This window comes from Canis aureus, chromosome 32 (assembly GCF_053574225.1).
Source record: "Canis aureus isolate CA01 chromosome 32, VMU_Caureus_v.1.0, whole genome shotgun sequence".
NCBI lineage: Eukaryota > Metazoa > Chordata > Mammalia > Carnivora > Canidae > Canis > Canis aureus.
The window spans coordinates 13274426-13297258 of NC_135642.1; the positions used below are offsets into that span (position 1 = coordinate 13274426).

The 22833-nt window shown below is 56.7% G+C and overlaps 1 protein-coding gene across 1 annotated transcript; it reads left to right on the forward strand.

Annotated features, from left to right (window-relative positions):
* The first annotated feature begins 3504 nt into the window (after positions 1–3504).
* On the forward strand, positions 3505–12460 carry ITPKA (inositol-trisphosphate 3-kinase A). Its single transcript, XM_077880706.1, has 7 exons — positions 3505–4065; positions 10391–10487; positions 10559–10775; positions 10910–11114; positions 11346–11447; positions 11690–11761; positions 11872–12460. The coding sequence occupies exons 1-7, from the start codon at positions 3577–3579 to the stop codon at positions 12073–12075; spliced, it is 1386 nt and encodes a 461-aa protein (XP_077736832.1). The 5' UTR covers positions 3505–3576; the 3' UTR covers positions 12076–12460.
* Positions 12461–22833: the final 10373 nt, after the last annotated feature.

Below are 22833 nucleotides of genomic sequence, written 5' to 3' on the forward strand. Positions count from 1 at the left end.
CTAGTGCGCTCTGGGCAGAGAAGGGCCTCAGACTGACGGGCCTAGGGGTGGCTGGGACCCATGCACCGCAGAAAGGCCAAGTCTCACTGACAGTCCATTTAGCATGGGGCCTGGGGCCTGTTTTCTGGTTGAGTCCTTTCTGGTTTCCTTTCTCCAGAAGACAATGTGAAGTGATACACTGCCACTCCAAGTAAGGAAGGGAGCTCAATTATGGGAGCTACTCGGTTCCTGTATCCTTTTCACCTAGCACAATGCCTGGTTTGAGGAAGCTACTCAGGGGAATTTGCTCTGTGAATGAATAAATCACAAGTATTGTCACAAAACGTTGGAATCTTGCGGTCAGGTCAGAAAGTCCCTTGGAGGACACCAGGTCCCACAAAGAATGTCTCAGAGTGTTGACCAGAATGAGACCCTGGACCTCTTGGTCCAGAGGAAGATTTGCCACCACCCTGCCCCACCTCAAAACACATATACACACACACCATAGAGGCTCTGCTCTCTCTGGAGAAGCTTTCAAGTTCTCTCAAAGCAAAGGCTGTGTTCCATCCTTTTTTCCCCCTCCCTCCCTGCCTCTGGGTCTTGAGAAGAAGAAACTGTGCCTGGCAGGGGATTGTGAGCAAGTGATTTTACTCTTGCCCCTGGGGCCATTGGTGCTGCCCTGGTTGTGGAGGGAGCAGGGGCAGAGAAAAATGAGGCTGGCTAGGGAGTGATAGCAGGCCCCCAGAAGACCCTCACCTCACACACCCCATTTTCCAGGCCTCCCCTTTTCCCAGCTTTGGTGCCCAATGTTACCCTCCTAGGGAGGGATGGAGCTCCCAAGCCTGATAAATCCTGAAGGCCATGGAGAGGGAGGGGTGAAGATGCAGACACTCCAGGGAACAGGCCTCTGGGTTACAGGAGGATCCCCAAATTGAGATGCCACAGGAAGAAGAAAGATCAGTTTTCTCCTCGGACACGTGGACACATAGCTGGCCTTGTGGATAAGACAGAGGGACGCACATGGCCTATGTCAGATCAGCCACCTCATGACCATCAAAACCTTGAAACATTCCTCTATGCTCCTGGTTCCATTTTTGCAGCACCCAAAAGGCCATTCGTCCATCTATATGGTAGTTTTCTTTTCTTCACAGTGCTCTACGTGAAGCCATCCACTCACAGCCTCAAGCACTGTGGAAACTGAGGCACAAACAACAGGATTCCAGGATCTGAAAGGTCATTCCCGGCTCAACCGAAAGGACATGAGAGCCCTGACCTTGTCCCCAAATATGTGCCCTTCTGCCTTCTGCCTGTGGTAGGTGGAGGCAGACTCTACCTTCACTGGATAAGGAACTAGAGACCAAGAACTACAAGATGTTAATGAAAGAAAGTACGCATAGCCCAGGAATAGAACTCAGGGGACCTCGCCAAGACACTCTCTGACTTTTCCACCAACTAGCTCTGTTGCCTTGTGCAAAGGAAGACCTTCACCTCTGGGGGTTGAGCCATTTAACTCTTTGTTACTTCTGTATTTTGAGGAGACTAGGATGCATCTGAAGGCCCTTCCCACTCTAAAAGTCTACGAAGCTCTCATTTGAATGAGCTCTCATTTCAATACCCATCCCCAGGTTTGCCTCTACCTTTCCACTGAGGGATACCTGGGCAATATAGCAAAGAGCTCTTCTTTGGTTGCTGGCCATAGGACAAGAAGAAAAGTAATTGCCCCTGAGTTCTTTCTGGGCAGCCAGGACAGAGACCCAGCCCCAGCCTTGCTTGTGCTTCCAATGTTGCCTATACATTGACTGGCACACAAACACTGACAGGTGCACAAAACATGTTCCCTTCTTTCATCCCCTCTCCACCACCTTTTGGGGTCTGGCAGGTCCTTGCTGGCTCTCCCCACACAGGGTTTGCCCCCAGCTCTCTCCTGCCCTGAGGGCAGTGCCATTCATACCAAAGACCAGGGCAGCCCCCAAAGAGGGAGGGAGGTGAGTGCAGAAGGACTATCAAGCTCTAGAACACACACACACACACACACACACACACACACACACGCAGGCTCCCCAGACCTCTGTGCCCCAGGAGAGGTAGCCAGGAGATTTCCCAGGCTCTCCCCCCAGGACTTGAAATACCAATACTCAAACTCTTGTACTCCCTTCTTTCTTTCATTCTTGCATTCCTCCCTTGCCTCCACCCACCCTTCTACACCTTTACTTTCTTCATCAATTCCCCCAGGATCTTCGTGCTCTGCTGAAGCTTCCTGTTCTCTCTGAACCCTCCTTTTCTCTCCTCCTGGACCATCCTTGAATCTGGCTGAAGGGAGATAAGGAAAGTTTCTCCTTTTGGTCTTCATCAGCATCAGAGGCAATCCTTCCGGGGTCAGGGTCCACCCTGCCACAGGGCCCCCAACAGTCCTGAGGCACCCAACACCTGACGAGAGATTCTCCGCTGCGGCATTGGGGTGAAGACAAGAAATGTTGTGAAATACAAACTTCTACACTCAAAGCAGTCTTGCAGTTAGCTGACCACCAACTTGTGAAGTGGCTGATGACCCAGCACCAGGATGCCACTGAGGAGCACATCGCAGAGATGAAAGGTCTTACCAGCATCAGGGGGCTCTTCCTCCTGTGCCGCCACAGCTCTAAGGCAGGTGAAGATTTCCTAAATTTAAAAAGGGAGGAGACTGCCTAAGATCACATCTAGAGTGTGACGAACTTGAGATTGGCTCTTTCTACCACCCACACTAAAACTACTCTAATGTTTTATGGATTTTACATCTTTCGTTTTATTTTATTCTCATAGCAATCCTGCGAGGTGGCCAACCACCGTGCAGAGGAGAATCAGCAGTTCAAGGCGGTGAAATGACTTGCTCATGGTCACACAGCAGACCCCAAGCTCCGGGATTTCATAGGAAAAGGAGGAAGAGGGCTCAGGCCCTCCCCCCCCCCGCCCCCCCCGCCCCCCGCCAGCCAGGAGCCCTGGGAGGTTCCCGGGACTCCCCGGGACGCGCGGAGAGATCCGGGCCCCGCCCCCTGACCTTGCTGGGAAGTGGGGAGCTTGGAGGGGAGAAGCCTCAGGCGGTGCCCGGGACCGAGTCCTTGCGCGGCGCGCGGCCTGGGGCGAGGCTCCCTCAGGAAGCTGCAGGCCTTGCGTTCCGGGCCGAAGGGGCCCCGGGCGCGGAGGAAAGCCCGGAAACCTGGAAGCCTTGGCCCAGGAGGGCTGGCGCGCGGCGAGAAGCCGGGGGACTGGGTGCGAGAGCCAGAGCGGGACCAGCCGCGGGGCCGCAGGGCGCAGGGGCGGGGCGGCTCCTGCCGGCTCCTCGAGGGCGTGAGGTCCAGGCCCGGCTTTGGGTCCACGAGGTCTGGGCTCTCGGGGCCTCTGGAGGAGCAGCCGGGAGCTTCCCGGCCGGGCGAGGGCCCTCGGAGGCCCGCGCTTTCTCTGAAAGTGAAAGGAGTGGGCGGGGGGCGCGGCCGAGGCGGGGCCCAGGCGGGCAGGCGCGCAGGCTCCGCCTCGGGGCAGTCTCGCGCCGGGGGCGCCGAGCGCCTGCAGTCCTCGCCGCGCCGCGGGCTGGTGGGCTCCGCTGCGGCTCGCGCGCGGGAGATGACCCTGCCCGGGGGCCCGACGAGCATGGCGCGGCCGGGAGGCGCGGGACCCTGCAGCCCGGGGCTGGAGCGGGCCCCGCGCCGGAGTGTCGGGGAGCTGCGCCTGCTCTTCGAGGCGCGCTGCGCGGCGGTCGCCGCCGCCGCCGCCGCAGGGCAGCCCCGGGCCCGCGGGGCCAAGAGGCGCGGGGGACAGGTCCCCAACGGGCTGCCGCGGGCTACCCCTGCCCCGGTGATCCCGCAGCTGACTGTGACAGCCGAGGAGCCGGACGTGCCCCCGGCCAGCCCGGGGCCGCCGGAGCCGGAGGGCGGCTGGCTCCCGGCCGCGGGCTCCTCGCACCTGCAGCAGCCGCGCCGACTCTCCACCTCGTCGCTCTCCTCCACTGGCTCCTCGTCGCTGCCCGAGGACTCGGAGGACGATCTGCTGAGCGACAGCGAGAGCCGGAGCCGCGGCAACGTGCAGCTGGAAGCCAGCGAGGACGCGGGTCAGGTACGGGCCGCGGGGGCGGGGCCAGCGCGGGGCGCGGGGGCTGCGCGCGGGCGGAGGGTCTGGCGCTCGCCGCGGGGCCGGGGCGCGGGGGCCGCAGGGGGGCGCCGGCCCCCCCCCCCCCCCGCCTGGGCGGCTTTCGCCGGGCTTCCAGCGGCGGGTCGCGGCCCGGGCCCTAGGGCGTCTAAGACGAGAGCGAGGAGGAGTCTGCGACCGGCCGTGGGCCCCGGGTGGGGCGGGGGTGGAGATCGTGACTTGCTGGCCGCCAGGTGGGGCCGGAGGGATCCGAGGGGCTTGGAGTTGCCCCGCGAACTCGCGGAGACACCGGGGCGGGCGAGTCTCCCGCTCTCCCCGCCCCCTCTCCCGCGCGGAGGCCCCACCCCCGCCGTTGCCACGGTTTCCCTCTCCTGAGTGGGAGTGGAGCGGCGCTCCAGGCTCTGCTCGGGAGCCGCCGCCGTCTGCTCCCGGCGCCCGCACGAGGCGTGGACGCGGAGAAGGGAGGGGCTCGGGCCTGGGGGCTCGCGCGGGGAGCGCGATGCAGCCCTGCTCCCGGGCTACCGCTCCTAGTTCAAGCCGGGGGAAGGTAAACTGAGGTCGAAAGCGCTGGATCCCCCTGCTAGTTGCCGCCTCCGATAACCTGGCTGTTCCGGGGCCAGGTCTGACCCTCGGGTAACCCGGGTCAGAGTGCAGCGAAGTCATTCCCAGTTCCTGCCCCTTAGGGGTGTGCGGCGCCCGGGATGGCCATCTCGTCCCCTCTTATTAACCAAGGCCAAATATTCTACAGAACTACCCGCGGTCAATGCGAAGGAGTTGCTCTAGATCCACGTTATGCAAGTGTCCCTGGAGCGGAGGGAGAGGCGAAGGGCGCCCCGCAGGCTCTGGTAGCTCCGAGCCGGCCCGGAAGGGCGGTGGGTGCGGCGGACGCGTGCAGGGGCGGCCTGGGCGCGGTGCGGGAAGCCCAGAGGCGCGGCCTCCGCCTGCAGAACCTGGGCTTCGGCGCTGCTTCGGATTGGACGAGGCAGGGGAGACCCTGTAAGGACCTGCAACGATCTGTGACTCAGTTACCCGCTGACACATTACCCAAAGGACAGCATGACTTGTAAGGGACACGAGGGAAAAGGGGCTCATAGACCAGGCACACGCGCGCGCGCCTCTGCCGTCAGGTGTAGGGTGCGGGGAGGCCCTCCCTCCCCCGGGAGATTGGGGTACTCCCGACCCAGGATCGGCCCTCGTACAAGCCTGGCTCCTGCAGGGATGCGGGTGCCACCGAGGGATTCCCGAAGCGGTGGAACGCGGGGCAATGGGAGGACTCCGCCTCGCCCACCTCCTGCGAAGCGCGGAGCAGTAGTTCTGAGCGCGCTGGGGCCCGGGTCAGATGTCGACAGCCGAGAGGCGCGAGGCGAGCGCAGAACCAAGTGCGCCAGGAGGGCAGCCCCGGCTTCCCCGGCCGCCCACAGCCCGAGGAGCTGCCGCGGCCGAAGCCTGCCGGCAACGTAGGCGGCCCCGCTGGGTCGAGACTCCCGACACCGGTCGCAGCTGTGCCGCGGGCGTCTTCGGCCGGGCTCTCCCGCCCGGAGCTTCGCGGTCTTCCGGCGCGGCCAGGAGCCGGCGCAGAGGGCCGCTGCGGGCCCTTCCAGCGCCCCGGCGGCCGCTCCCAGGCCTTCCCAGCCCCCGCCCGCCGGGGCCTCCCCGAAGGCAAACAGCCACGGCGGCCGCAGATAAGCCGGTGGCTGTTGACAGAGGCGGCCTGCGTCGGCGTGGAGGGGCCGGCGCGGACTTTGCCTCGCCGCGTGCACAGCGCCCGCCCGGGCTGCCTCTAGGGCGTCCCCGGTCGGGAGAACGAGGATGCGCCGGCGAGAAGGGTCCTGCAGCGGCCCTCGGGAGCGCCCGACTGGACAGCCCCTTACGCCCGGGCCTGGATTCCTAACGGAATCTCTCAGAGCAGGAGGCGGCCCTGGAAGCGCTACCTTGCCTCTGCCTGGCACATACACGTGGCACGTGGTGTCTTGAGTGTGTCTTTGGTTCACTCCAGAGGGAGATGCTCCTTCTCCTAGGAGCACCGCACAGCCTGCCCAGAGCCCAGAGCTGGGCTTCCTCCAGGGTAGTTGGAACTGGGCAGCCTCCCTCCCTCCCTCCCGGGGCCCCTCTTCTGGTAGAGGAGGAAGTCATGGGCAGGAACACCCGGACGATCAGGAGAGGAGTTGGGGGCCTGTGCCCAAGAGCAGCTGGCATGACTGTATCTTGGGCCTTCCCTGCCTCTTAAAATAATTTTGGGGTGTTGCCTAGCAGAGGAGAGGTCGTTTGGCTCCTGTTCATTTGTTTCTCTTCTTTCAGTGCTCCAGGATAGGTAAGGAGACCTGGATGCCATCCTGTCCTGGACCCAGAACTCCCACACTTCACTTTTCACTAATTATAGAGCAGAATTTAGGTTAACAGACTTCCTTTTTAAAAAGCAAATGCCCCTGGGAGGGTGAAGTCGTGGGTCACTTATACCTTGGTGCAAATCATTTTATAAATTTAAACTGATTGCTCTCACCACCACCACCACCACCACCACCACCACCAGCACCACCAGCACCACACCACCACAGGGAGTGCTGGTTTGATAGGGCAATGGGAACGTGAGGAGGGGGCTGGGCTGGCAGAGTGTTTCAGCCAGAGGCTGAATGGTTAGAGGTAGGGAGTCAGGAAGTATAGGGACAAAGACCAAAAACCCAAGGTCCATTCTGGCAGAAGATACATTGAGTTTCTGATGTGATATAAGAAGCAGGAGTCCCCAGGGCTTCCAAATGGAGCTTGGACAAAGGAGGGTCTGAGGCTTCTTAGTGTCCAGCCAAGGCCTTCCCAGAGAGAGAGACAGAGAGAGAGAGAGAGAGAGAGAGAGAGAGAAAGAGATCCTCCCTGGTGTGAGGATCAGAAGGTGCCCCTTTGTGGCTTCCTCAAAGACTCTTTGATATAGTCAGCTCTTCTGGGGTTTTTGCCCCAAGATACCCAGCAAGACTTTGGCTGTGAGTTGGTTTCCCAGACTTCTGTGGAGGAATAGGTCAGGCCAGAATTTGGGACCTTGGCCCTCTTCCCAGCTAGCTTTCCTTCTCTGACATAACAAATCTGCTTTCTGATATCCATACAATAAAATCTTACCTGCTCAAAAATATCTTCCTTGCTGTTGTTCATATGCCAAAATCCCCACCCACCCACTGAAGAATGACTCTTCAGGAGCCTTTTTGGATACATGCATTTTTATCTGCATTATGTTCCCTGGAGGAGGTAGCTCCCTAAGATGGATGGTGGTTAGTTCATTGATACTTCCATAAACTTCTTCCATGTTTGACCATATCTATCACTGGCAGGGGAGCTAAATCCTGTTCTATCAAGCTCAGGAGGTGGCTAGGAGGGCTCAGATGAAGTTGCTGCTGCTCTGGGCTGAAATGATCCTCACAAAGTTGGAGTGAGGAGAGTAGGTGATGGGGCATTTTACCTCAGCTTGGAAGCAAGTCAATGCTGTGTTATTGTGCATCAATCAAGTGACAGTAGCCAGGACTGCAGGGACTAAATCCTCTCTTATTGGGCCCACTTCCCACCTTCCAGCTCCACTCACTGCTCCTTCAGAAAGGATAATGTAGCTCTCCCATCTCACCTCACCCAAGGCTGTCTCCCTCTTCCACTGGGGTGGCCACACAACTAGATATACCCTCTATGTCCCTTCTGGTCACAATGCCACCAAATTCTGCCACTAGGCCCCCAAAGCTGCCTGAAACCATACCATTAATCCCATTCCTTTGAATGAACGCAGAGGTGTCCAGCCAACAGAGAAGGGGCCCCCAAGCAGATCTCAGTGTTTCCCCAGAGAACAGACACACCACCCTGTGGCTGCAAATTGCTTCATGTTAAACAAAGCTAGTTTCGTTTCATTTTGTAGTTTGAGAGAAAGCACAAGCTGGGAGGGGCAGAAGGAGAAGGAGAAAGAGAATCCCAAGCAGGCTTCACGCTCAGCATAGAGCCCAGAAGCAGATGAAGGGCTGGATCTTATGACCCTGAGATCATGACCTGAGCTGAAATTAAGAGCCAGCGGCTTCTCCACTTCTCCAACTGAGCCACCCAGGCACCCCTTACAAAGCTCTTTCTCATGCAGGGTCCCATTTGACCCCCGAAGGGATTTGGTGTGGTAGCATGGATTTTGGAAACTGCTGGGTATTTGGAACCTGGGGAGGAGGTTGGGCTGGTAGAGAACTTTAGTCAGGGGCTGGGATGCTGGAGTCAGGGAGTGAGGGGATGTTAACATCTCTAAGCCTTGATTTCCTTCTGTAAAATGGCAATAATGCTGCCACCTCATGCACTTGATGTGCATGTGCGTGATTTGAAAATCATGAGTGGGAGAAGAGGGTATAAGATGATGCCACTGAATACACATGGCACATACATCTTCCTGGAATTTTACTTGAGGATTTGGAGGTGGGAGAGTTTTATAATAAAACTTGGATTTATTATGCAGCAGAATGCAAACCTTGTATGTATTTAAAGAGTAAAAAAGGGAGTTTTGAAAGAGATGTCATGCTTCCAGTGGGCTGCTTCTGGCTACACCCCCAGATCCCTGGGGGTTGGACATGTGATCACACCCTAGCGTGCCATGTAGGGACTTCAGTAGGAAAGCAGGAGCAGCACTTTCTGATGGAAGATGAGAAGCGCCTGGCAGGCAGTAGGCGGTCAGTAAATGGTGGCTCGTGTTATGGCAGCAGCTATATCTTCCCAGAGGAAACAGGCTCACACAGATCAAATTCTCACTTGGGATCACTCAGCTAAAAAGTGATGGAGCCACCTGATTCCAGTGCTCTGTCACTAACCCAAATCTCCTCCCCATGGAAAGGGCTATCTGGCCAGCAGCCTCCCCCCTTCCCCACTTAGGCCATTGCCTCAGTTCTCCCTCTCTCTCACAGAACTTCCTCTGATAGAGGCGGCTGGATTTCTGAGTTCTAGCCTTGTAACTCCTGCAACACATATGTAACTCCTCAGAGGCAAGCACCCCTGGAAGCAGGCAGCAGACACACAGCTTGGATGAGCAAACCTGAATACTTCAGAGGTTGGGCACAGGACTGATGAGATTTTTTTTTTAAGATTTTATTTATTTATTCATGAGAGATACACAGAGGGAGAGGCAGAGACACAGGCAGAGGGAGAAGCAGGCTCCATGCAGGGAGCCCAACATGGGACTCATCCGGGGGCCTCCAGGATCACACCCTGGGCTGCAGGCGGCGCTAAACCACTGTGCCACCAGGGCTGCCCAGGACTGAAGAGTTTTGAATGGGAAAGGGAAAGGTCCAGAGTATGAGATGCTCTCAGGATCTGGTGGAGGCCAGAAGCCAGGACTGTGAGGCAGGAGGTACGCCACAATCTACATTTCCCTCCCAGTTTCATCTGGGATGACAGGCTCTCAACTCTGCATCCCACTTTCAAAGCTCAGGTTTCTGGGTCTAGATCAAGAAGACCAAGGGTACCCCAGCCCTAGTCAACTGGTGAGGAGTGATATGGCATCCAGGAATAGCAAGAGGATGTTGGGGAGCCCTAAGTCATTCTTTTCCCAGGCCCTGCCAGGCTAGGCTCTCTGCCCAGTGCTTTTGCAAAGGTTTGTTTCCACGTCTGTCTCCCTAAATGAGAGTAACCTAATGGTTCAAAATGAATTAAACACTAATCCAGATTTGTCCAGCTTCCGCTTCATGCCAAGGAATGGGGTTCCGAGGTCAGAGGGGTGGGAGCTTGTCACACTCAGACCTCACTACTACTCATAACAACCCAGTCAGAGTGATTATTTCCCCATTTTACAGATGAAGAAACTGACACTCAGAGGCTTGTTTCTTGGGCCCCAGGATCTCCTTGAGGCATTGTTAGAAATGCAACTTTTAGATTCCACCCAGACCTACTCAGAATTTCCCTGAGGCAGACCTAAGTGTGCATTTTTTAACATGGGTGACCATCAGGTGATTCTCATGCTCAGGAAAGTTCTAAATCCTTGACAGAGCACTTTAGCAACCTGCCCACACAGCTGGGGTAGCAGAATGGGGTGCAAACCTGAGCCTTCTAACAGTACGGCCAGGGCTCTTTTCAGCACGATGGAGAAGCTGGGTATCTGTCATCATCTTGTGCCTGTCTCAGTGTCTCACACAGGCTCACAATAAACTTCCCTTGAGTGAGTGAGCGAGCGAGTGAGTGCACCTATCGTGGGGCCCTGGCTGCTGGTGGTGAGGTGGGGCAGGAGGAGACCCTAAGCCGGAAGAGGGAGGGCTTATGCATTGTCGAGACGCCAGCGTGCAGGCCGGGACCCTGTCGCTTTCAGAAAAGCCACTGGCAGAAGATCAGGACCATGGTGAATCTGCCGGTCATGAGCCCTTTCAAGAAGCGCTACGCCTGGGTGCAGCTGGCCGGGCACACGGGTGAGCACAGGGACGCGCGGTGGGGTCGGGCAGGAGGGGGCCGGGCGGCGCTAACTGCTGCGGGTCTGCAGGGAGCTTCAAGGCGGCGGGCACCAGCGGGCTGATCCTGAAGCGCAGCTCGGAGCCGGAGCGCTACTGCCTGGCGCGGCTCATGGCCGACGCGCTGCGCGGCTGCGTGCCCGCCTTCCACGGCGAGGTGGAGCGCGACGGCGAGAGCTACCTGCAGCTGCAGGACCTGCTCGACGGCTTCGACGGGCCCTGCGTCCTGGACTGCAAGATGGGCGTCAGGTACTCGTCCCCTGCAGGTCCGCGCGGGGGCGCGGGCGGGAATGGGCGCCCTCGCGGGTGCCCCCAGCCGCGCGCGATGGGCTCCGGGTTTGCGTCCTCTTACGCCCCGCCCCGCCGCTGCCCGCGCCCCGCAGGACTTACCTGGAGGAGGAGCTGACTAAAGCCCGCGAGCGGCCCAAGCTGCGGAAGGACATGTACAAGAAGATGCTGGCGGTGGACCCCGCGGCACCCACCGAGGAGGAGCACGCGCAGCGCGCCGTCACCAAGCCCCGCTACATGCAGTGGCGCGAAGGCATCAGCTCCAGCACCACGCTCGGCTTCCGCATCGAAGGCATCAAGGTGGGCCAGGCCCGCTTTGCTTTGCAGCGCCCTGGCCCTCCCTCTGCCCTAACCCCACCGCGCGGTGTCTGCCCTCCCTGTTGACCCCCACCACGAGGCACCGTGCGGCGGCCTTCCCTCAGCCCCCGGCAGCCGACGTCCTGGGAGGTACCGCTACTCTGGTCTGATCCCCTCCCCCCAAGCAGAGGAGAGACACGGGGACCCTGACTCCTCCTGTCCCACTTCCTTCAGAAAGCTGACGGCTCCTGCAGCACCGACTTCAAGACCACACGAAGCCGGGAGCAGGTGATTCGCGTCTTCGAGGAGTTTGTGCAAGGGGATGCAGAAGTGCTGGTGAGCGCCGGATCCTAGAACCCTGAGGTGTTGGGGAACCCGAAACCGAAGGTTGCCCCTTCGTCATCCGGTCAGGTGCCCTCGCCTGTGACTCCCATCGTAGCATTTATTGCACCTGGGGGCCTGTGTCTCCCTCACCACGGTATCTGCCAAGCCAAGCATGCGTCATGGCCCCTGATATTAACAGAGGCGCAATTAGTATGTAGTTAATCTGCCCTCCTCTCCTATCCTGCCCTCTCCAGAGGAGGTATCTGAACCGCCTGCTGCAGATCCGGGACACCCTGGAGGTCTCTGAGTTCTTTAGGAGGCACGAGGTAAGAGGGGTAGGCTCAGGTGCGGGCATTGTGATCTCTGAGGGCTAGGCAGTATAGGATGGGGGCTTCTCCAGGAAAGGGCTGTGGCCTGACCCTGTGCATTTCGGCAGGTGATTGGCAGCTCGCTACTCTTCGTGCATGATCACTGCCATCGCGCGGGTGTGTGGCTCATCGACTTCGGCAAGACCACGCCCCTCCCCGACGGCCAGACCCTGGACCACCGGCGGCCCTGGGAGGAGGGCAACCGCGAGGACGGCTATTTGCTGGGTCTGGACAATCTCATTAGCATCCTGGCCAGCCTGGCTGAGAGATGAGGCTGGGCCCCGGTTCTAACAGATGGACCTGCGGCTGCGTCCCCACCATGCATGCTGGCGGCAGAGACTGAAACCCCGCGGTGCGGGGTGGTTCACACGGTTCTGCAGGGCCAGGTGCCAACCACTATGGGACGCACTGCAAAAGCTGGGGGCTGTCCCCCATACAAGACCCAGATTTCTGAGAACCAATGGCACTAATTAACAGGGTGGGGGAGGGGTGGCTGGGACAATGGGCTCCTTCCTCAGCCCAGCTCTTTTGAGGGGGGCTGCGTATCTCTCTAGAGAGGCCAGATAATGAATTTTATTTCGCAGGCACTAGATCTATTGGTCTAACCTCCCACACTACAATGGACAGCCTTTCCCAATAAAACTCAAAGACACCAGCTTTGCTGACTCAGGCCTCATCTCCTTCCTCCTCTGGTCCCTTTCTCACTTCCCTGGCACCCTCATATCCACTCAGATCACTGGAGGGTATGAGAAGAGCTCTTTATTAGAGACATCTGAAGGGTTGGGGGCTGCCCAGAGGAAGGATGCAAGGATGCTCATGGGGGAAGGGGTAATCCAGAGAAGGCTTTCTGCAGGAGACAATTTCAACGTCTGGTCCCAAAGATCAAAGGCTGGGAGTGGCCAAGCTCTTCTCCAGGGAGCCTAAGCCGGTTTCCAGGACTGAGGGTCCAGTGGTGTCAGGTCAGCCCTGTAACAGGCCCAGACACGAAGTACAGAGGAGCGTGCTAGCTACCTAGAAGCCTGGGGATGAGTGTCGGGAGGAACCATTGCTACTGTCAGTGCCTGCTTTCAGTCCTCGCTTTCAGGGCCCTTGGGGCTCAAGAGCCATAGGGCAGATTCCTTTGGAATTTCCCCTGAGGTTGGAATTTGGATTTGAGGGTCTTGAGTCCAGTGCAAAGAAGGCTCCTGCCCCAGCTCTTTAAGCTCTCCAGATTCAGTTCCTGGGTCTGTCGGGATCTTAGGCCCTCCGAAGACCTGCTCCTCAGCCCAGAAGTCCCTTCCTGCTCCAGGGTGGGCCCAGATCCATGGGCAGGGCTGACTTCAGCACATCAGGGTCCTGTAATGGGGGGAGCAGGAGAGTAGGGGGACACAGCCCTGTTTTATGGCTGCTTTCCTGACCCTCAAGATCAAGATGGTCAAGGCAGGTCAGGGGGCACACCTGAATGCAATTTTGAAGATGCTCCAAGATGCCTTGAACTGGGGCAGAGTTCAAGCTGGTGCTGCCAACACTACATCACGGTATGGTACCTGGGGGAGAGGCAGGAGTTTGTCCTACCTGTGGCTGTGAAGGACCTTCCTCCCTGGACAACACTCCATACTCACACAAGTCCTGGACAGCCCCTGGGAGGGCCCATGCGTTTCCCTCCAACGATGAAGTACAGCATGTCCTGATTGGTCCACCCAGGGTAGGGCATGTAGCCTAATGAGATCTCATGGAGCAGCACCCCAAAAGACCTGCATCATGAGGGGAAAACTGAAGCCTATCAGGCACAACCTCCCCTTTCCCTCACATGAGGTGGCTCAAGGCCAGGGAGGGGGTTGGATGTGTTATCCCCAGGAGTCTGTCTTGGATGTGAAGATACCCTCCTCCAGAAAGGCCTCTGGGGGTATTCACTTAGCCAGCAGAGGTATCTCTCACACACACACACACACACACACACCCCGTAATAATTGGCTCTATAGGAGGGAGGAGGGGAGTGATGAGTTGCTCAAATGCTACCAGAGTGCTGGTAAACTCCCTTGGAGAGGTGGCCTTCCCCAGCTCCCTAGACACCACACCTGTAGATATCTCTTGCCATCCCAAAGTCGCCAGTCTTGGCCACTCAGCTGGGCCCAGTACAGCTCAGCAGGCAGTTCCTGGCAGCAATGTCTCTGCAGGCAAAAAAAAAAAATCACTGCCAGAACTCAGATGCTCTGGCCCTCATCTATTTCCATAAAGTTCTACAGAAGAGCTAGTCTTTTTTTTTTTTAAGATTTTATTTATTCATGAGAGACATAGAGAGAGAGGCAGAAACATAGAGGGAGAAGCAGGCTCCTTGTGGGGAGCCCGATGCGGGACTCAATCCCAGGATCCTGGGATCCTGACCTGAGCTGAAGGTAGATGCTCAACCACTGAGCCACCCAGGCGCCCCAGGAAGAGCTATTCCTTGGGGAGAGAGTTGGGCTGCTCCCCCACTCCCTCCTGGCCAGGATCACTCCCAACCTTTGGATGAAGTGATTTTCCTCCAGGTAGTGGCAACTCTGGGCTATATTTTGGGCCAGTTGGAACAGGTCCCAGATGGCCAGAGGTGATGGCTGGACTGGGGTAGGGCAGAGGGTGCATTTTAGCCCATGCTTGTTTGGGGACATGTGGACAGCGTCTTTATTTATATATTTAAGATTTTATTTATTTAATTGAGAGAGAGACACACACGAGAGAGAAAGAAGGAGAGAGAGTCCATGTGCACATGAGTGGGGGGAGGGGCAGAGGGAGAAGCAGACTCTCCAATGAGCAAGGAGCTCCACACAGGCTTGAACCCAGGACCCTGGGATCATGACCTGAGCCAAAGGCAGATGCTTCACTGACTGAGCCACCCAGGCACCCTGGACAGGGTCTTTAGATGGGCCAAGAGGGCTGGGAGAAGGGTCTTACCAAGTGTGGCTGGCTGTTAAGAAACTCTTCACGTCCCCTCCATCAACTGGAGCAGAATTAGGCGAAGGAGAGTCCTGAGGCTCAGCCCCACACAGCACACAATGTTCCTTTTTTTTTTTTTTAAGATTTTATTTATTTATTAGACACAGAGAAACAGAGACATAGAGGGAAAAGCTCCCTTGCAGGGAGCCCAATGTGGGACTTGATCCCAGGACCCCAGGATCACACCCTGAGCCAAACAGATGCTCAACCACTGAGCCACACAGGCGTCCCAGCACATGATGTTCTGATGGCTGAACTTGCTGAGGGAGAGGTGCACACATCCCAGTTGCCAGCAGGGAGGGAAACCAGGCTCTCGGTTCCACAAAACTAGAGACAGGCTCTACATCCCTCCACCTGCTACCTCTGAGTCCCAGGGTGAGAGTAGCTGGCCTGGCAGGCAGTTCTGCTTCCACCTTCCACCCCTGGCTGTGGCCTGGGTGCAGCTGATGATGAGGGCCTCCATGAGGAAATCCAGTTCATTCTGCTGAGAGCAGAGTTCTGGCAGGGTTTGGGGAGGAAAAGGGCTCCTGAGCTCCCCCAGACACTTCAGGGGAGTAGGTTGACCCTAGCTCCAGCAATTGGAAGTTCCACCTCTCTCACCTTGACAGTCACCAGCAAGGGGCTGGGGTCCCAGGGAAGGCCAGTTACCAGTCCCTCATAGACTTCTCCAAAGTCACCGTGGCCCAGGGCTCTGCAGGAAGACAGGTTGGAAAAGAGTGGGTGGCCAGGCCTGACAAAGGGTCCTAAGAGGGTCTAGTGCCTCTTTTACCTCCCTTGCCATCCCCTATATAAGCAGGTGGTCCTATCTGAGGACTCAGGCCTTTCCGCCTCCTGGCATCTCCCCAAGTACAAGCCCTACAGAGGCAATGTTGACTGGCACAGAAGCAGGGCAGAAGAGAGAGATGGTATGGGCTCAGGGTGGGGGTGGGGGTCTGTGACGAGGTTTTCCTTTTGTCCTTGCAGATGCCCTGGATAGAGGCAACTCTTGCTCCAAAGGAATCACAGGGTCCCTACCATCCCAGAATTGGGGATGACAGCTGGCCGAGCTGACCGTGGACAAGTTACTCTGCATTTTGGAACTTCTCTGATCTCTATCTCCTCCACACAGAGGTTTGGGGCCACAAGTGCTCTATGAACCATAATTCACCACAGCAGGGAATGGGGATGGGGATGGAAGTGGGAGGGATTCAGAGCACAGAGGTTCTCAGAAGGAGGGGGAGATGCCCATTAAGGTAAATGTTTTCCATGGGATTCCACAGCTGCTTAGAATCCCAGAGGAATTCACCACTGCTGTGCTGGAAGCAGGGGTCTTGAAATGAGCCATGTCTGTCCCTGGGACCCCACACAGCTCAGTGAAGAGGTGGGCAGCCTTGAATCAGCCATGCTGGCTGGATGCTCCTTACCCAGAATCAGTACCCCACACACCATAAGGAGGCTCAGTGTAGAGGTCACAATGACAGTCACCAACAGAACCAAAAGGCCTGGTTGGGTGGGCAGGGCTAGGGAGAAACAGACACCTCCAGTGGGAAGCTCCTCTCTATCCCCCTCCCCAGTTGTACCCCTGACTCAAGACTCAGCCCAAGTGTTAACTTCTCCTTGATGCTTTCCCCGCTTGTCCTAGATAAAAGCAACCTTTCCCTCCTGAGAACCCCTAAAACACTTTAAGCCTCCCATGGCAATTGCCACTTTAATAGATATCTATATCTAAACCTAGATACATATGTAGATAATAGGTAGGCAGAGATGATAGATAGGTATCATCCCTCCCATACTAGAACACTAGTCTACATGCTCCTTGAAGGTAGAGCATACACTGATGCATAACCAATCTCCCGCCCAGCACCCAGAATGGTGCCTGGCACACATCAGTCATCTTTCCCAGGATCCTATTGCTCCTCCCAGCCCCCAGCCCAAGGAGTCTAGACCTTGGACAAAGGCAGTACTTACCCATGCAAGTGATGTTATCTGCAGCTAGCTCCATGCCCTCTGGGCATAGGCATTTGACTAACCTCTGCCTGCCTCTGGCAGTCTTTTAAAAGGCAATGACTGAGCAGCCCTGGTGGCTTAGCGGTTTAGCACTGCTAGGCAGGATCCTGGAGTCCCAGGATAGAGACCCACGTTGGGCTCCCTGCATGGAGCCTGCTTCTCTCTCTGCCTGTGTCTCTGCCTCTCTCTTTCTCTCTCTGTCTCTAATAAATAGATAAAATCTTTAAATAAAAAAACAAGAGGCAATGACTATAGCTGAGGTGCAGTTGGATCTCCACTTCTCCATGGCTCTCGGTGACTATGAGTAAAAGAACTGATACTGCAGGGTGAGGATGGGAGACAGATCTACTTTTCAAGCTACCTGGTTAATTCTAGCCTTGGACTTTGGAACAATGAGCAGTACCAGGCATTTAAGGGGTGGAGGGAGGGCCTAGAAGACTTGTCGAGCCTGTATACTCCCTCTTCTGGGATCTTTGAGTTCGCAGGATTGAGCTTGAAAATTCATAGTAGGGAGATATTTGACAAGTGCCCCAGAATGCCCTCATTCTGGCATCACAACTGATAGCCTAGTTCTCTCGAGTATTCCTGTGCTGTGCAAGAACCAGATAGTTCACAGTATAGAGCTGGTGGCTCTGATGGGAGTGTGCTCAGGTATTGAGGAATAAGGCTAGGCCAGGCTGAAATGGCAGGTAGGGGTAGGGGTGGCTAATACCTGCCAGAGGCTGCAGGTAGGGTTCACTGCTGGGGTGTATGAAGGATATCTCATCTTCCCCATCAACCCATGTCATTCTCTGAGACATCGCCCCCTGGAAATTGAAAGTGATAGAAGGTTTGGCTACAAAATGGGAGGAGGAAGGGACACAGAGATGGGAAGCTAGCTTATGAGCAGTTGGGAAGCTGTTGTCTTCCAGTGTAAATCCCAGTACAGCCCTCTCTATACTAGCATTGCAATACAGCACTGCCAGCTCATAAGTGGGAGCCGGGAGCCAGGGAGGTGGGTGCAAAGTAATCAGCTGGAACCTGAAGGCCTGGCCCAGGCTGGCTGGACAACCTCCTTGTCTGCCTGAAATCCTCTGACTTCATGTCCTCAGCTATAAAATGGGAGAGGCCCAATCCACATGTCCCATTTTGTGATAATGGAAAAGATGTATATAAAGTACTTGTGAACAGTATGGCTCAGACAGACCCGAAGATTCTGTCTCTACACCAGTGATTTCCAAACTCTGGAGTGTATTAAAATCACCCAGAGGATTGATTAAAACAGATGGCTAGGAGTCTCCCCTAGACTTTCTGATTCAGTAGGTTTTAGAGGGACTGAGATTTCTCATTTCTAACTTCTTAGTGCTAATGCTACTGGTTCAGAAACCACTCTTTGAGAACTACTTATTTAAATCATCCCTGCCTGAAGCACCTAGGTGGCTCAGTCAGTTGGGTGTGCCGCTCTTGATTTCAGCTCAGGATCTAATCTCAGGGTCCTGAGATGGAGCCCCTTGTGGGTCCCCTAGTCAAGCCCACGTCTAGCTCCATTCTGAGCATGAAGCCTGCTTAAGATTCTCTCTCTGCCCCTCTGCATGCACCCTCTTTCTCTCAAAAAAATAAAAAGTAGTAAATAAACTATCCCTGCCTTTCTGCCTCTCTGCTTAGTTTGCTAACTCAGCCAGCTCTAAGTTCCTGGGATTGCTGTAGAGCAAGGAGACTTGTGATGAAAAAAGCCCTGGATTTAAATGAAAATCAAGGGAATCTTGTCTGCTTGTATGATTTGCAACTTACTTGATCTCTCTCTCCCTCTTTTTTAAAAAGATTTGAGAGAGCATGAGTGGGACTTGGAGAGAGGAAGAAAGCGAGAATCTTTTTTTTTTTTTAAGATTTTATTTATTTATTCATGAGAGACACACAGAGAGAGAGGCAGCGAGAGAAGGAGGCTCCGTGCAGGGAGCCCGACGTGGGACTCGATCCCGCGTCTCCAGGATCAGGCCCTGGACTGAAGCCGGCGCTAAACCGCTGAGCCACCGGGGCTGCCCCAAGTCTTAGGGTCTTAATTAGACTCCCCACTGAGCGTGGATCCCGAGGAGGGGCTCGATCTTATGATCCTGAGATCAGGACCTGAGCTGAGACTAAGAGTCAGGTACTTAACCCACTGAGCCGCCCGGGACCCCCTAGTCTTTTTTCTGAGAGCCGTTACCCGGCTCGCTTACTCGGCCTGCTCTGGGGCCCGGAGCAAAGGGGCTCCGCCGCTTCCCCCTCCCCTTCGGGCCTGTTCTAAGGCTGCAACGTCACTTCCCCCGGCAGCCGCCGGCGCCGCCGCCCCCGCCCCCGCCCCCGAGCCGCGGGCCTGGGCCACCGCGCGCCGGTCCCGCAGGGAGCGCCCGGCCGAGGAGACGCGGCCCGCGACGTCCAGCCGCCCGCTCCACCTCGGGGCGACAGCGGGCGGGCCGCGTGGCTGGGAGGCCTCACCCGCCGCCGCCCGCCGCCGCCAGCAGTGGCTGCAGCTCGCGGGCGCGCGGCCCGGGGCCAGCGGCGCGTCCAGGAGCTCGCGCCTGCCGTCGAGCGAGGACCGCACCGGCCGCGGCCCGAGGGACTGGGGACCCCGAGGCCCGTACCGGAGCCCACGCGGACCGCCGCCCCCGAGACGCCGTGGCCCCTCCGCCGCCCTGACTCCCCGCGGCTGCCGAGCGGCTCTCGGCTCCCCTGCGGGCGGCGCTGCGCCCTCCGCGAGGCCCGGGCCCCTCCTGCGGGGTTGAGCCGCCCCTTCTCCCCCGCTCCGCTTCCTCCGGGGCAGGCGCGTCTCCCTGCTGTCCCACTGGGATCAAGCGGCTCCCCGGGCCGAGGGGGAAGGCGGCGGGGACGAGGCCGCCGCGCCCGCCACGGGTGGTTCTTTTTTTTTTTTTTTAATTTTTTATTTATTTATGATAGTCACTCAGAGAGAGAGACAGAGAGAGGCAGAGACACAGGCAGAGGGAGAAGCAGGCTCCATGCACCGGGAGCCCGACGTGGGATTCGATCCCGGGTCTCCAGGATCGCGCCCTGGGCCAAAGGCAGGCGCCAAACCGCTGCGCCACCAGGGATCCCCCCACGGGTGGTTCTTGGCGCCTTTGCCCCCGCAGCTCCGCAAGCTCCGGGCGAGTCCCGGTCCCTCGACCTTCCGTCCTCAGGCCGCCCGGCTGACGCAGAGGCGGGTGACAAAAGTGGCTCCAGAATTTCCATCTGAGGGACTTAAGAGGCTGTAGTCGATTTTGAAAAGATGAGACTAGCTCTGTGCACCAGGAAATTCGATTTTACACTTATTTTAGGAGGGTAATGGAGATGAGGGGAGGCTCAAGCCACCCGTTGGCCGCCGCTGGCCAGGGGTTCTCCATTTGGAGGGAACAGGCTCGTAGGTAATCCAGCGCCCACCATTGCCTCCTTCCGGGACTCTGCTGGAAGAAGGGACAAAGCCACTAGGGCGCTCCGGGTCATGGGATACCCTACGACAAGGTGGCGTGCCCCAGGCCTTCGATCCCTGCCTTTAGCACCTCAGACTCCCAGGTCACCACCCACTCTCCCTGCTCCACAGTTACAGGTCCGGCCGTCGGGGCCCAGCACAACTGCAGGCCTTTCAGAGGCCCAGTGGCCGCACTGCCACCCCGCGCTGCCGCCTGGGTCTGCCTTGTTGCACGGTGTTTGTGTGGGTTGTTGTCGGCCGCTGGCCCTGTAGGAAGAGAACACCCAAGGCCCTTCAGGGCCCTGGAGCAGGGAGGGAGGAAAGGGTCAGAGCATCTGCCCTGGCCTAGTAAGGTGAGCAGAGGTAAAGGGAGGAAGAGCCTGGATGGAGCTCACTTGGGGTAATTAGGGGAGAAGCTGGCGCTAAGCCACTAGGTGGGGCATTGACATTGGCTTCTTGGGGGCTTGCAGCTGGAAGCTGCAGGGGCAAGAATGGCAGAAAAGGTGCCTGGGACACCCAGCTAGAGCAGAGAATGGCTCCTGAAAAGTATCAGCGAGACAGCGGGGTTGGGAGAGGTGGCATGATGCTAACGGGGGCCAGAGATAAAAATAAAGAGAGAACCTCTCAACAGCCGGCCCTTGCCTTTTGCCGTCTCTGTCCTAACCTCACCCAGTCAGGACACACCAGCACCTGGAAGCCTGCCCAGCCACCTCTAGTTGCTGCAGCCCCTCAGAATACCTGCTGATACCTCTGCAAGTTTCTCCCCTTCCCAATGAATGACCTGAGGGCAGCCCTGAGTTTGGTCCTACAGGTCCCCCATCCTTTCCTTAACCTAGGTAATCTCACCCCCAGGCAGTGCTGAGACCTCAGGGCCTGTCCCTCCTTCCCAAGCTGGGTGATGGGAAACCTTGAATTCAGGCAGGCACCATGTTTCTGGGCCCACTCTCCAGGGGCACTGACCCAGAATCCTTGGCCTTGAGGGTTCTGGGCCTCTGGGGGAGCCTCTAGGACTGGTCTCTCTCAACTGCTGTTCCCAAGCCTAGGAAAATACCTCTAAACGGGTGGTTCCTGGACCAACAGGAGGTACTTACCCACCCATCCAAGCCACAGCAGCTGCCAGCTGGAGCAGCCCATGGCTTGTTCCGCCTGCCACAGCCAGGGTTGTGGACTCCGACCTTGTCACTCCAGCCTGACTGCCCCTTATAGCAAGGTCCAGCCGCTTACTAGACACTGCCAGTCCTAAAGCGACCTGGCCACTCCCACCTCAGACCCCGGGATGCTGAGGGAGGGAAGGGAAGGGCATGTGGGCAGCAAGGTCCACATGCCCTTCCTGGAAGAGGCTTGCAAGCATCCCTCCAAGGCTCCTCTGTCTGGATCCGTTGGGTCGGCTGCTGGCTGCCTCAGACGATAGGGTGGGTACAAGGTAGGGGAGGAAGTGCCCCTTTTGAGGCAGGAGTGAAAAAAATGGCAAGCCATACCCTAGATACCCTGCCCAGGCTTCTAGGGCTTTCTAGCTCTCTCACATCAGGAGCAGTGGGGTGAGTGCTTTATTGGTGGTAAGGTGTGGGTGTGCTGGTATAGGAAGGGCGTGCACATATAGGAAATGCTTTTTTTTTTTTTTTTTTAAGATTTTATTTATTTGAGAGGGGGAACACACGCAGTGAGGATGGGCAGAGGGGGAGAGGTGGACCCCCATGCTGAACAGGGAGCCTGATGTGGGGCTCGATTCTAGGACCCCAGAAGGCAGCAGTTAACCAGCAGAACCACCTAGGTGTCCCAGGAAGCCCTCTTTAAACTGCCCCAAGTAAGGTATCATTACTTGGCATTACTTGTGTCTTTTCAGTACCTTTGTGACTGAAAGGCTGAACTTCCAGATACCCTCAGAAACATGGGTCTCTAAGTTTACCTCATATATCTCCATTGTGTGTGGGGTTTTATTTTATTTATTTGACAGAGCACAAGCAGGGGGACAGTAGGCAGAGGGAGAGGGAGAGGCAGGCTCCCCCTGGAGCAGAGAGCCTGACGTGGGTCATGACCTGAACCACGCCCAACCAACTGAGCCATGGGTTTTTTTGTGTTTTGTTTTTTAAGGATTTTATTTATTTGAGAGAGAGAGCGCGCATGCGCACGAGAGCAAGAGCAGGAGCAGGGGGGAAGCAGACTTCCCACTGAGCGGGGAGCCCGATGCGGGACTTGATCCCCATGACCTGAGCCAAAGGCAGATGCTTAACCGACTGCACCACCTAGATGCCCTCCACTGTTTTAACTCTCTGCACAATTTCTTACTGTGATGGGGTGAAAGCCTGGATCCTGATGTCAAAGATCTAAGTGCTAGTACTAGCATTTCTAGTCAACAGGTGATGGTACACAGGTCACACTGCTCTGAGACAGTTTCCCACCACCTATAAAATCATATGCAGGGGAATTGCTCTGCAAACCACAAGGGACCCTGTAACTGTGAAGGTCACTCAGTCTTCAGTTGGTTTTGTGTCTTCCTTATTCTTTTGCCCAAAATACTATTTTTAAATACTACTAATAATAGTTAATACTAATTTTAAAGGCTGAGGTCTATGTTTAATATAAAGCACTAGAAAAAAAAAGAAGTGATAGTAGTTAGCTATTTGGTTGTCTCTGAGAATATAGTGCTAGATAAAGATGCTACAGTGATTTT